The following is a 13,594-nucleotide window of genomic DNA, read 5'->3' as shown; positions in this document are numbered from 1 at the left end:
TTACATATAAAATACTGTTTTTACCACTGTGCGCCTTAAATTTTAGTAAATTTTAGTATGCAGCCCAGCATACAACCAAGATTTAAAGAATTATGTCATCCTCACTCAAGCTTTCCAATAACTATAAATTATAGTAGCCTAAGAAAGCTGGCCATCTGGATTCATAGAGCTGCTTTCTTGACTGTCATAAATAAACATGATTTATTTGGAGGATTATATGTGGAGATGACATCAATATACTTTCTGTATTTTTTTGCAGTTTACAGAATCCTCCAGGAGGAAAGGCATTCAGAGTATTTGCTGTTGTGTGAAATGGAACACTCGGAAGAGGATCATAAAGACTATTCCAGTGCCATATTTCTGAAGTTTGTATAAAATTGTAACATTACTGTACAGAAGATATCAACTATTTTCAGCCCCCCCAAAAGTGCCAAATGCGTTATAAATCTTGATAGATAAATTCTGTAAAAATTAAACATGGGACATTATTAACTATGGGAAAGTAATGAATATGCAATGGTTTTAGAAATCCTGTGTTAATATTGCTATATTTTCTTAGCAGTTATTTCTATAGTTAATTACATAGTCATGATTGTTCTACATTTCACATGTTATTTTATATGGTGCTTTGTATATGCCACTAATAAAATGAATCTAAACAGTGAATGTGAATGGACTTCAGAAAATCATCTGGTGCATTTAAAAATAATCAATTCTTAAAAAATGAGAGGAACCATATTATCACATTTTTCCCCAGTTCAATACTCTGCCATTACCTACTCCAAATAATCTGAAATTGTTTTCCACTTAGTACTGGTATAGTTTTTCTCCTCTGTTAAGTTTAGGCATATCAAATATTATGTCCTGATATTGTACTTCTTATTTTGTATAAAATAATTAATCTCCAAATGAATCTATTAAAAACATTTGATTCCTTGGGAATGGCTTTAATAGTAAGTGGAATGAACTATTGTTCCATGGTAGAGTAGTGGTATGAAAACATTCCTAGTGATAATATAGTAAATATAGGGTTAAGCAAAGGCAGCCAGAGCTTTCTATGTATTGTTCAAAGTGAGGTCACACATTTTTCTTTTGTATCCTGGCAAATACTCCTGCAGGCCAGGAAGTATAATAGTAAAAATTTTAACAAAGATAAACTAATGTATTACATCACCATTGCCACTGGTTTTATTAATGGTAAATGGCCTTGTTTATAAATGTTACCATATTATGGTACCTATGATGGTGATATATTTGTTTCTATGAAAAATGTATTGTGCTTTGAGACTAAAAACCTGTAAAATGTTAATTATGGTATTTTTTTTTTCTTGCTGGTGGATTTACTCTTTCCCTGTAAACATATTAAAATTAATCATGTTTCAAAATATTTTTAGTCCCTTTCTTCCTTATTTTGATCAAGAAGTCATTTTAAATTAACAAAATTATTTTAAGTCTTTTAAATTTGGTTTATTGACGTTAATACAAATAACATACTTAACACCAGAAGTCTGCAAAGTCAACTTGAGTAGGTATTTGTATATGAAAGAGGAGACAATCATATATTTGGGAGCATTGTATCAAGGGAAAATTTGAATAAAATGAGGATAGAATCTGAAGGATATAAAGTAGTTATAAAAAATTGACAAGACAGTAAATACTTCATATATTTTCAGAAAATAAATGACCACGTATTTAGGAGCAGATAAAGGGGAGATAAGTCATAGCCAGAGATCTGGAAAATCAAGAGAGCTGGGTAATAGAAAAACAATAAAGGAGAAGCTCATATAGACCATTGCTGGGGAACAAGTGGTAAAGAAAATAATACTATGACCACTTACCATGCACTGGCCAGAAATTAAGTGGTTCAAAATACAGGTAGTCAAAACTTAAGCATTTGTAGAATAAAAATACCAAAATTTAAAGCAGATTTGTGGGAACATTTTTTTCCCAAAAGACACATTATACCTTCTTAAATAGCATGATTGAAATGAAAACTTTACCCAGATTCATCTTTGGCTCCCCATTTTTCCCCTCACCCCAGTAGTTTTATTCTTGTCAATATAAAGACTCTCATATTTGTCCCTAGTTTAGACACTCACCATCAATTTCCTGTACTATTACAATGTCTCCAGTTGGAGTCTCATTTTGTTTCTTTCCGTTCCTTTTTAATCTATCTTTAAATTTTTCACTGGAATTACGGTTTTCCATAAATTTCCATTATTTGAGAAAACCAAATCATCTTATAAAAACATTTATGAACCTCCTTAGTCTTGCTCCATATTGCTTACCTATCCTTTCTACACAAGGTATGGCCTTGAGTAAGTTTCTTAACTTTCTACACTTTGATTACCTCACCTGAAAAACGGGATGAATAAAAACTCATAGGGATTGCTCTGAGAACTGAGATATATAACCTACTTAACATCAAACATATAATGATTGTGGTAAACATATGTTCTTATTATTAATATAATTATTAATTATATTAATTATTATATTAATATATAATATATTATTAATTATATTAATTAATTATATATTAAATGATTATATTAATCATTTCTATTACCTTGGGGAAACTATGTATCTGCTATGCTACACTACTGATCCATCAGCACTTAATGGGAAATCCTCTAGGAATTTTCCTACAATTCTCTTGGCAAGAATTAAGTAATGCTCTCTAATAAGTCCTTTAATTTGACCATACCAAGTTTTAGATTTTTGACTTGTATTATATTTAGTTCTTTAAAGTTAGTGATAAGCTCCTTGAGAACTGTTACATTATCTCTTTACCTGAGAGATTCAGTGATTTTTACATTCTATAAATGGTTGGTCAGTATTGCTGAATGAATATTACAACAATCTTTAATTTTTTTTCCTTGAGGACATAAATGAATATTGTTGCATATTATCACAGCAGAAGACACTATAGCTAACGAAGATAGATCATTGATAAACATTCTTTGAAAGATTTTATTTGACAGATCACGAGTAGGCAGAGAGACAGGCAGAGAGAAATGGGGAAGCAGGCTCCCTCCTGAGCGCAATGCGGGACTCCACCCCAGAACCCTGAGATCATGACCTGAGCTGAAGGCAGAGGCTTAACCCACTGAGTCACCCAGGCGCCCCATCATTGATAAACATTCTAAATGTGGATCTAAAACAGAGGTCAATGCTTATAAAATAGTATTAATATTAACATTATTTCAACTTTTAAAGTTTATAAGACCATGTGTTATTTCTTTAATGTCCTGCATCTAATAAAAGTGATCTGGGTATTTCAAGCAAAGCAGAATTCTCCAAAAGATTTCTCTCCTAATCTGTTAGATAGTTGGCTCATTATAATGTATGCTTTTCTATTCAATATTATATTTTGAAATACTGCCTTCTCTAGCATTTCCAAAATGTTTTTAAAAGAACTGTAAACTCTCAAAGAATGTAGTGAACAAAACAAACAGCTCTCGTTTCTGAAAACATACCAAACTTCAGATATGAAGCTCAAACTAATTTACTGTACAAAGAATCATTGTTTACATTTTTAAAAAACACTTATCTGAGGTGGTATTTCAACCCGGGCACCATAATTTTCAGGAGCTGAAAAAATAGTTTAGCCAAATAATGTGATCCTTTCATTAACTTGTTAGAATGCAAGCCTAAATTAGATCACTTTGAATTTTTGAAAGGCACTAGGGGAGGCCCTCTCTCTCGTAGATTCTGAGTCTGGAAAGGTGATTACATCATACTCCATAAGGTCCTGCTGACGTAAGGCCTGTCCCGCAATTGTAATTCACAGCTGCCTTCCGTTTCCTTTATCCCCAGTCGCCCGCCCTGGCTACTGAGATCGCGGGAGGTTTGGCTCTGAGGTATCGCGAGATCTGGTTTTCGCGGCTTTAGCAATTTTGTTGTGGAAAAGGGACCCTGGCAGTTCCGCATGTTCTGGACAAGTCCGCGCCTTTGGCTTGTCCTAGCTCTATGCCACCCAGATTCTCGAAGATCCCAGGAAGCTGGATGCCAAGTCAGCACGAACAGCGCGTGCAGAGTTCACTGTCCCAGCGTCTTCCTTTAGGCATCCTGGAACTCTAGGCCTAGGTTAACAGGGGCCACCCCAGCCTCGCCAGCCATCCTCGTGGGGCTGATGGTTCCTCCTGCTGCTTTCCTCATGTCTAGTGTGGAGGGCCACGTGAGCCAGAGGTGCCGGGCGGGCGCACAGGGCATTGTGAGAGTCAGGTCTCCGAGGTGCCTCAGCAGACATCCTATAGTGCCCTGGATGGAGACTATGGAGCTCCAGTGAGATCTGGCAGCGGGGGAACAGGCAGCTCTGTTTTGGGGCATTCTGGACCTTGGCAGCCAGGTGCATTCCCCAGAAGTCCCTGCCTGTGGCCTGCTCTATCTTCCACTGCCCAGACCCAGATGGGGTGCAGACTGGACTTTGAGTAATAAAAATAAGCCAGATCCTGTGTTTGCGCTAAGCTGAGAGGTGAGTGTTCATTTATAGCCGTTAAGTACAAAGGACCTTTATTTTAATTCGAAGAATTCCACCAGAAGTGTTTGACTTCAGGTATCTTACTTTAGAGGAAGAAAAGAATTGGAGACTGTTGTTACTGCCTAATAATAAGATTTTTGCTCCTACTTGGCTTATTGCTTTGGTACTGCTGAGATGTTCAGTGGGAGGAAATAATTATGGTAATATAATCCAGAACAGATGTGCTGGAAATTGTCTTATAACTTTGATATGGTTTTAATCGACAAAACAAAACAAAAAATCTTAGGTTTCATTGAGAACTATAGTTGGAATACCTCTGCCTATGTTGTGTGTTGAGTTTATGTGTGTGTAAAAATTTGTTACAGATTGATGCTGTGTTAGATGAATGACTTAGAGTTCATCTAATTACCATTTATTCTCTCAGTTTGCTGATGGAAAAAAAAATGGAATATACACTACCTTGGCCAAAGTCACATAGAGCTGTGACTAATTTCAAATAAATTCTTTATATTTCCAATCATATTTTCTATATTTCCCTGAGATACAGCCAGGAGTAAGAGCACAAACCAAGTGTTAGAGTCCTGATGCCTAAATACTTTGAATACTTGCTCACAAACTTCAGAAAATATCAAAAGTCATAGCAATGCAATCCAGTACTGTACATGTAAGGGTGAGTGCCACACTAATAAGAAATAAACCTAATTAGGTATTTAAATGTGTCAATTTAGGAGCATATTTAGTTGTTGTATGAGAACTTATTTTTTAAAAAGTAAAATACAACTTTTACCACATATATACTCCCAAAGACATTACAAAGCAACCAAAGAGTATTTCTGTATGAACTAGAAGCCTATCAAATGCTTTTTAAAAATAGTACTAATAATAGCCCTTTTCACATAGTGCTTATTTGTGCCAGCATTGTCATAACTAGTTTTTACCTAAATTCACACATTCCACAATTATCCTGTGAGGAGAGTAGTGTTATTATCGTGTTCATTTTATGGATGACAAGAGGAGTTCAGTAACTTCCTCAAAATCACCCAGAAAATAAATATTGGAGCCAGGATTCAAACTGTTAAATATGGTTCTGGATTCTATGCTCTAAATAATTATTTCCCCTCCCATAGCCAGCATCTTTTATGTTAGGTGTATAGACAGTCTAATCTCTTTATGTAAACCTCTTTTTTTCAGAATAAGTATGAAGTGTGAAGATTTTTTGTCATAAACAAATGCCCTGAAGAAGTCATTTACTGCAGAGGAGGCTTCTAGTAACCAGACAAATGCCCCACTGGGCTCCTAAGGGACATCACTTAGACATGTAAGTCCCTCATGCTTTCCCCTGTCCCCTTGTTTATATTCCCTTGTCTTTTCCTCCCCCGTTTGCTTCTGATCAGTCTCATGTTGTGAGAGGGCTATCCCCCTAACATGCAAACAAGTCAAAAGTGTACATTGTCCAATAAAGTTTGTGTGTGCTCTTTCCATCTGTGGTTATATATTTTTCCTTGTTTAGCTCTGAAATATACTTACCCCTTATGGTTAGTATATATTTTCCATTTGCTCATCTGTTTTTTTATCCATTTATTCCTCCTTTCTTGTCTACTTTTGGATGAATCAGGTTTAATTTAACTATTCTGTTAATAATAATTAATAATAAAATTAATAAAATAAATTATATTATATATCATATATATTATATATTATATATTATAAATAATAAAATAAAATAATTAATGATAAAATTAATAATAAAATAATTAATAATAAAAATGTCAGTTGGGGTGCCTGAGTGGTACAGTTGATTGAGATTCCGTTTCTTGTTTTTTGGCCCAGGTTGTGATCTCAGGGTGTGAGGTAGAGCCCAAGTAGGGTTCTACACTCAGCAGGGTGTCTGCTTGAGACTTTCTCTCCCTCTCCTTCAGTTCCTCCCCACAGCTCTCTCTAAATAAATAAATGGATAAATCTTTTCAAAAGAGACAAAATAAATAAATACAACTGCCAGTTATTTTACCAATAAAAAAGGTAATTTTGGGAATAGCAGAGAACTGCAATATGGGTCAAGCAAGCTACAGCAAAACCATAGACAAGTCCTCAGAACAAAGGAGCAGAACACTTTTTTTGTAGAAGAAAGGGGGAAATTGTGAGGGCTGTTATAAACAAAAGATCCATTGGAGTAAACTGGGAGTTCATACAGTAGGGGGTTTTCATGGGCAGAGCTGGGACTGTCTGTCATTGGTTGGGCTGTGGTAGGGAGGAGAGAAGAATCTTTTCCTCCTGCTGGGGTAATGAAGTAGTAGCTAAAATAACATGGGCTTGCAACTTTCTTGTTGGGTTTGTAGTTGAATAGTAGGGCAGGAGAGTGCCATGCTGGCTCTTGACTCTTTTCTAAATGTTTTCTAAAATTGATTTTCATTGTTCCAATTTTTGCCTTTTTCATTAAGTAGTTTCTAGAGAATTTAATTTGCATTTTTTATGTATTACAGTCTACCTTTAAATTAGCACATTTGTCACTTCTCAGTGCAAGCACCTTCAAACAATTTCACTCTATTTACCCCATTCCTGCCTTTTGTTCTTCTGTTGTGCTGAATTTTACTTCTATTTTTGTGATCTGCTTTGGAAGACATTGTTGTTGTTCACTGAAGTAGTCAGTATTCATTTGCATTTACCTTTTCCAATGTTTGTCATTACTTCTGATGTTCTGTTTCCATATAGTGTTATATTTATTCAGTATGAGGAACTATCTTATCATATCCTGTAGTGAAGCCTACTGGTTGTGTATTTGCTCATTTTTGAAGGATATTTTAGTTAGAATTCTAGGTGAATTGTCTTTTTCTATTTGATCACTTTAAAGATACTCCATTGTCTTCAACCTCCCATACTAATGATGATCCTTAAGTTGTAAGTTTTAATTTTTTTTTTCTTTTGGTTCTCCTTTGTAAGCAAGGTGTGATTTTCTTTGGCTGCTCTTTTTTTTTTTTTTTAAGATTTTATTTATTTATCCGACAGACAGAGATCACAAGTAGGCAGAGAGGCAGGCAGAGAGAGTGAGAGGGAAGCAGGCTCCCTGCTGAGCAGAGAGCCCGATGCGGGGCTCGATCCCAGGACCCTGAGATCATGACCCAAGCCGAAGGCAGTGGCTTAACCCACTGAGCCACCCAGGCGCCCCTCTTTGGCTGCTCTTAAAATTTTCTCTTTCTCTTTATTTTTTGGCAACCTAGCTAATAACAAGTAACTAAAATATTGAAATCACCTATAGATTTCTCTTTTTCTTTATTTTTCTTTGATTTTTGGTCATTTGTTTATTTTCCTTTTGCATGCCTCATACTTTGAACTGGATCAAAATTGTAGAAATCCAAAATGATGTTGTCTTCCTCCAGGTGGGCTAAATTTTCTTTTGAAAAACAGCCAGAGGACTAGTGGATCCCCTTGGTCCTATTAAAACTTGGTTTTAGTCATTGTTAGAGCTATTTTATTTTTGTCTTTATTCCTAAGGTATAGCCCTTAATATTATAGCATTGCCTTTCTGGGGTCTCAGATTAAAGCTTTGGGTCTTAACCAAAGCCACCCACCTTGGCATGGCTTGAACTCCAGCTATTCTCCCAATACCATGTGGCTGCGGTGATCTCTGCTTTAGCATTTCAGCTTCCCACATGCTGTCTCTACTAAGACTTAAAAAGATTTTTCTAAGGCTTACTCTCTGAGTGCAGTTTAGAAGTCAGCCAGTGATTTAGGGGAGATTTGTATACTAATTTTTGAACTCTATCTGGGGGGTTTCCTTCTCCTCTGATGTTTGTCCTTTAAGTAGCAGGCAGTATGGGAGCTTCAAAATCTGCCATCATTCTGCTCAGTGCAGCAAGACTTGCACTTCCTGCCTATGTTCTATTTCCTTCGTCTGATATTGGAAAATGAGTTTAGTGAACAAGGAAGGCCAGAGAGAATATGAATCTCACATTTTATACATTCCCTTCTCTCAAGGAGATTAGCTCTTCAAACCCTTTCTACATTGGATGCTTTCCAAAACCTTCAAATCCATGCTTTATAAAATTTTCCAGCTTTTATAGATGTTTTGTGCTGGAGGATTAGTCCAAAACAAGCTATTTTAGTATGGCTGGAACCAGAAGGTCACACATTTATTTTTATAAATTGTATTTTATTCAGAAGAGTTAATGTAACCCATGATGATAATAAAAAAGTGTATAGAAGTTTGAAAGATATATGATGAAAAATATAATACTCTGACCTCCGGTTTCCCTTTATAAATTCAACTAAGTTTTTATGCATTTACAATCCTAGATATACATGTCTTTGTATGTATTTATGAATTTGTACATATTTGCATGTGAACTCATAACATGCTACTCTAATTAAATTAACACTTCCTTATTAATTTAAACCACTTTTGTCAGTCATTTTTATTTTCATTTTTAAACTTTGTATTTGTATGTTGTTATATTTATCAAATCTTTTCCTTATGATTTTTGAATTTTGTGTCATCTGCTTAGAAAGGTCATATTACTCTAAGCATGTATTAAAAGTATCTTTAGTGTGTTCTTCAAGCACATGAAAGTTTTCATTTATTATGTTAAAATGCTGAATCAGTCTAAAATTTATTTTGGTGTGAGGACTAAGGGAAGAAGAAATCCAGCTATATTTTTCCAAATGGCTATCCATTTTTTGTAACACTGTTTTTTGATTAATCTTTTCTACATAAATTTAAAATGGTGCTGTATTTGAACTATATTTCTATAAATATTTGATATATCTATTGCCTCTATCTTGTGATCTGTTGCTGTCTTCTGATTATCTAGCTGTTAGCCAATACTAAGATGTTTTATTATTTGTTTTATAATATATTTTAATGTTTGGTGTGTCTTACTACTCATATTTTAAAATTTTTCCAATTAGTCTCAGATCTTTATATTTTCAGTGTAAAAAATCAGTTTTTGTCAGTTTAGTAGTCCAGTCTGAGAAACACAAATATAATGTTGAATACCCTATGTTTTTGCTTTTGATCAAAATTGCAGTTTCTGCTGCCATTATTTCTATCCTTTTTATTAAACTGGACCAATTGTATCCCTAGGGCCTATGACCTGCGATCATATGTCATATACACTGTGTGATGTTCTACTATGTACCTACCCCTCCCATACACATCTTTAGGCAGAGCTCTTTAAGAGCTCCTTTTCTTTTTCTATCTCCTGTTATAAGACAAAGCCTAGTCCATCTAAATAGGACTTTGGTGACATAAATATATAAACTATATCACCATCAAGTACTTGATATAAATGGGCAACAAGTTGTAACTGTACCAAAAAGAATAGCATAGCAAATATGTGTTTCAACATTGAGTTGTGAATTGAACTTATATAATATTCTCACTTAGTTCCTAGCTCTCTATCTCCTACAAATATTCATCACACTGTTGTAAATAGTAAAGACTATTTTAAATATCTAGCTATACTTGAAGAATAATCCTCCATTCATTCGGTTGATGCCAAACTGAAACAGGGCTGTTACAGTCACACCAGTAGGTCATATACTTAGAACCAAAAGTCAATGAGTCATCAAGTTTTTCTTTCATAATTTCTAGGCATTGAGGGAATCCAAAATTTGGAAGATCAAAAAATGGAGGGAATCAGTTTGTGGTTGCTAAATTAGGCAGGAGTCTGAAATACCCAAAATTAATAGAGTTAGGTAAACACAAAAATAAAAACAGGAAGAATGTAGAAGAGATTAAGCACCTGGACAGGTTTCTTTGTCTGTAATGTCAAAAAGAAATGTATGTGCAGCTGTTTTGGAGGCTTGTGTAGGTTAGATACAACAGAGTTAGGAGTTAATGTGTCTGGCACATATTATTCTAAGACAGCTCTTCACTATACCTTTCCTTTGTTGCAATAGTGTAATCCTTTGAAATGTCTGACCTACTAACTGCTTTATATAAAAAAGAATAATGCGTGTGATCTGGTGTGGACCCACCTGTGATTAACTAAGGGAATGTTAGTCCATTGCAATGCAAGATCTACTTGGAATGTATACAGCCTTTAGGAGATACTCCAGAATGAATAAGGGTTTCTGAGGCACCTGGGTGGCTCAGCCATTAAGTGACTGGCTTTGGCTCAGGTCATGATCCCAGGGTCCTGGGATTGAGCCCCTCATCAGGCTCCCTGATCTTGTGTTCCCTCATTTGCTGTGTCTCTCTCTGCCAAATGAATAAATAAAAATAAAATCTTTAAATCAGGGTTTCTTTGGCTATTGCCATATTTTAATCAGTGTTCTTATCCCCAAAACAGAAGTAATATTACTTAGTTATCTAGCCCTACAAAGTCCATGTAAGGATTAAATAAAACTTGCATTATGGTGCTTTTAAAATTCTAAAGTATGGTATAAACAAAAGATATTATTGTATTCAATAATACAATTAAACTTGAACTTGCAAATAACCTTAAGAAGCAAAAATTCAGGAAAATGTGTCATTTAAAAATTTTTTTTATTCATTGGATAGTATCTGTAAATATTGGCACATTTAAGAATTTATGTACAAGAATACACACACATACAGTGTGTACATATTAAGAACCATTTACGTATGAACACAAGACAAATTATTTCTTATATATACATTATTTCTTTTTATCTGTGCATACTCTATTGCCTAATAATACCACAGATGAAAAAGGTGTTGGAATTATAGCATTTGGCATTTAATACATAAATGTGAGGATTTTGCAAACATTTGAAAATGAGAATATGAATAAGAATTCCTTTATGTGCTCCTTACTAATTGTTATTAGTAGATATAATCTTTGTTGCGTATGTTGAATTGTCTTTCCTTCTTTATAAGAGTCATCTTATTGAAACCATTTAAGCACTTTCCTGTGTCGGTTGAAGATCTATAACAATCCTGTAAGGAAAAAAAGAGTAAAAAAAAAAAAAAAAGGTAAAAAAATTATACTAAGCCACAGGTAATTTTTGCTGGTTCTAATGGCTCTTCCCCAGCTCTTTTGGTCAATATAATATTCTATTTGACAGTAGCTGTTAGTGTAGCAGTGCCAGAGAAAGCCAGCCGTTGGATTTACCAGCCAGTATTCCTCTACATCCTCACACGTTGAGTAAATCTTTGCTTACTGGCAGCCTTGCCCACTGGTTGGAGCACTTGACTGTAAAGGAGAAACATAGATGTGAAAACTTGGGTTGGGCGGGAAAGAGGAGACATGGAAAAGTTCAGGGAAAAAAAAAAGGAAAAAAATTGAGAATTCTTTTCCTTAAAAATAAAAAATAAAAATTTTAGAATGATGAATCAAAGTGGAAAATATTCATGTATAATTCATAATCATATAACCATTGCTTCCATGGATTTTTTAAACTTGTTTTTTCTTTTAAGATTTTATTTATTTATTTATTTAACAGAGAGAGAGAGAGAGAGAGAGAGAGAAAGAGAGCATGTGAGAGCAAGTGCACACCCGAGCAGGGGAAGCAACAGGAGGAGAGAGAGAGAGAGAAGCAGGCTCCCTGTGGAGCAGGGAGCCCAATGCAGGGCTTGATCCCAGGACCCTGAGATCATGACCTGAGCCAGAGGCAGAGGCTTAACCAACTGAGCCACCCAGGTGGCCCTACTTCCATGGATTTTTAAAACAACACAATACTATGAAAAAAGTATTTAGATAAAAGTATCAACGGACTTCTTGCAAATTCTTTACAATTAGAAGAAGTACAGTTCTTGTAAGAGCAAAATGAAGTTTTACTTCTAAGGAAACATACCATCATAATAGTTAATGAAATGCTGTCTTTCTTCTTAACATTTTTGAGCCAAAATGTAGCTGATATGTTCTTGTCCTTTGTAGTCTTCTTCAGATGTCTACAGATAAATCTATGCCAACTATCATTTCCATTTATCCCTGCATAAGAAATAAGTAACTTATTTCACTTTGATACAAAGTGTCAGATTGGATAGTTGAACAGATGTTTAAAAAACTAAAAAAGACAAATCCTTGGCTAGACTAATCAAGGAGAATCCACACTGACAAAATCATAAATAAAAAAAGAGACATTGTAACTGATACCTCATGAATTTAAAGGACAGAGACTACTGTGAACAATGTATGTCAACAAACTTGACAACCTAGAAGAAATGGAAAAATTCTTAGAAACATACAACTTACCAAGACTGAATCAGGAAGGTCAGGACCAGATGGTTTCTTTGGTGAATTCTACCAAACATTTAAAGAATTATCACCAATCCTTCTCAGACTTTTCAAAAAAATCAGAGGAGGGAATACTCCCAAACTAATTTTACAAGGACCATGTTATCTTGATACCAAAACCAGAAGAGGATATTATTAGAAAAGAGAACTATAGGCTATTTTCCTTAGTGAATATAGATATAAAATTTCTCAATAAAATACTACCAAACCAGGGCATCTGGGTGGCTCAGTAGGTTAAGCCATCTGCCTTTGGCTCAGGTTGTGATCCCAGGGTCCTGGGATTGAGTCCTACATGGGGTTGCCTGCTCAGTGGGAAGCCTGCTTCTCCCTCTCTTGTTCCTCCTGCTTATGTGCGTGCTCTCTCTGTCAAATAAATAAAATCTTTAAAAAAATACTACCAAGCCATATTCAGCAGTACATTCAGAGGATCATTCACCATGATCAAGTGGGATTTATCCCTGGGATTCAGGGATGGTTCAGTGTATACAAATCAGTAAAGTGATAAACCGCATTAACAGGATGAAGTATAAAAATTATTTTATGGCCTCAATAGATGCAGAAAAAGCATGTGAAAAAATTCAACAACTATTCATGACAAAAACTCTTAACAAATTAGTAACATGACTTAACATAATAAAAGACATATGTGACAAGCCTACAGCTAACATCATACTCAGTGGTGAAAGGTTGAAAGCTTTTTCGTAAGATCAGGAACTAGACAAGAGTATCCATTCTCATACTCCTATTCAACATAGTACTAGAAGTCTTAGCTAGAACAGTAAGACAAGAAAAAGAAATGAAAGGTACTAGAATTGGGAAGGAAGAAATGAAATAATTTCTGTTTACAGATGACATGATCTTATATATAAAATGCCCTAAAGACTCAATAAAAAAAACTTTGAGAACTAATAAA

General features: G+C 34.9%; 1 protein-coding gene across 2 annotated transcripts in view; it reads left to right on the top strand.

The window, feature by feature from the left end:
- The window catches only part of CRISPLD1 (cysteine rich secretory protein LCCL domain containing 1), a 46,748-nt gene extending 45,369 nt beyond the window's left edge, over window positions 1–1,379 (top strand). For both annotated transcript variants that reach the window (XM_032869167.1, XM_032869168.1), the window contains one exon: window positions 260–1,379. In XM_032869167.1, coding sequence (XP_032725058.1) covers window positions 260–311 — 52 coding nt within the window. In that variant the 3' untranslated portion in view covers window positions 312–1,379. The remainder of the gene's footprint in view (window positions 1–259) is intronic.
- The last annotated feature ends 12,215 nt before the right edge of the window (window positions 1,380–13,594 follow it).

The sequence above is a fragment of the Lontra canadensis genome, unplaced genomic scaffold (assembly GCF_010015895.1).
Source record: "Lontra canadensis isolate GAN:19392208 unplaced genomic scaffold, GSC_riverotter_1.0 scaffold37, whole genome shotgun sequence".
NCBI lineage: Eukaryota > Metazoa > Chordata > Mammalia > Carnivora > Mustelidae > Lontra > Lontra canadensis.
Note: the sequence above shows the minus strand (reverse complement) of the source record. Positions and strands in the feature narration are given on the sequence as shown.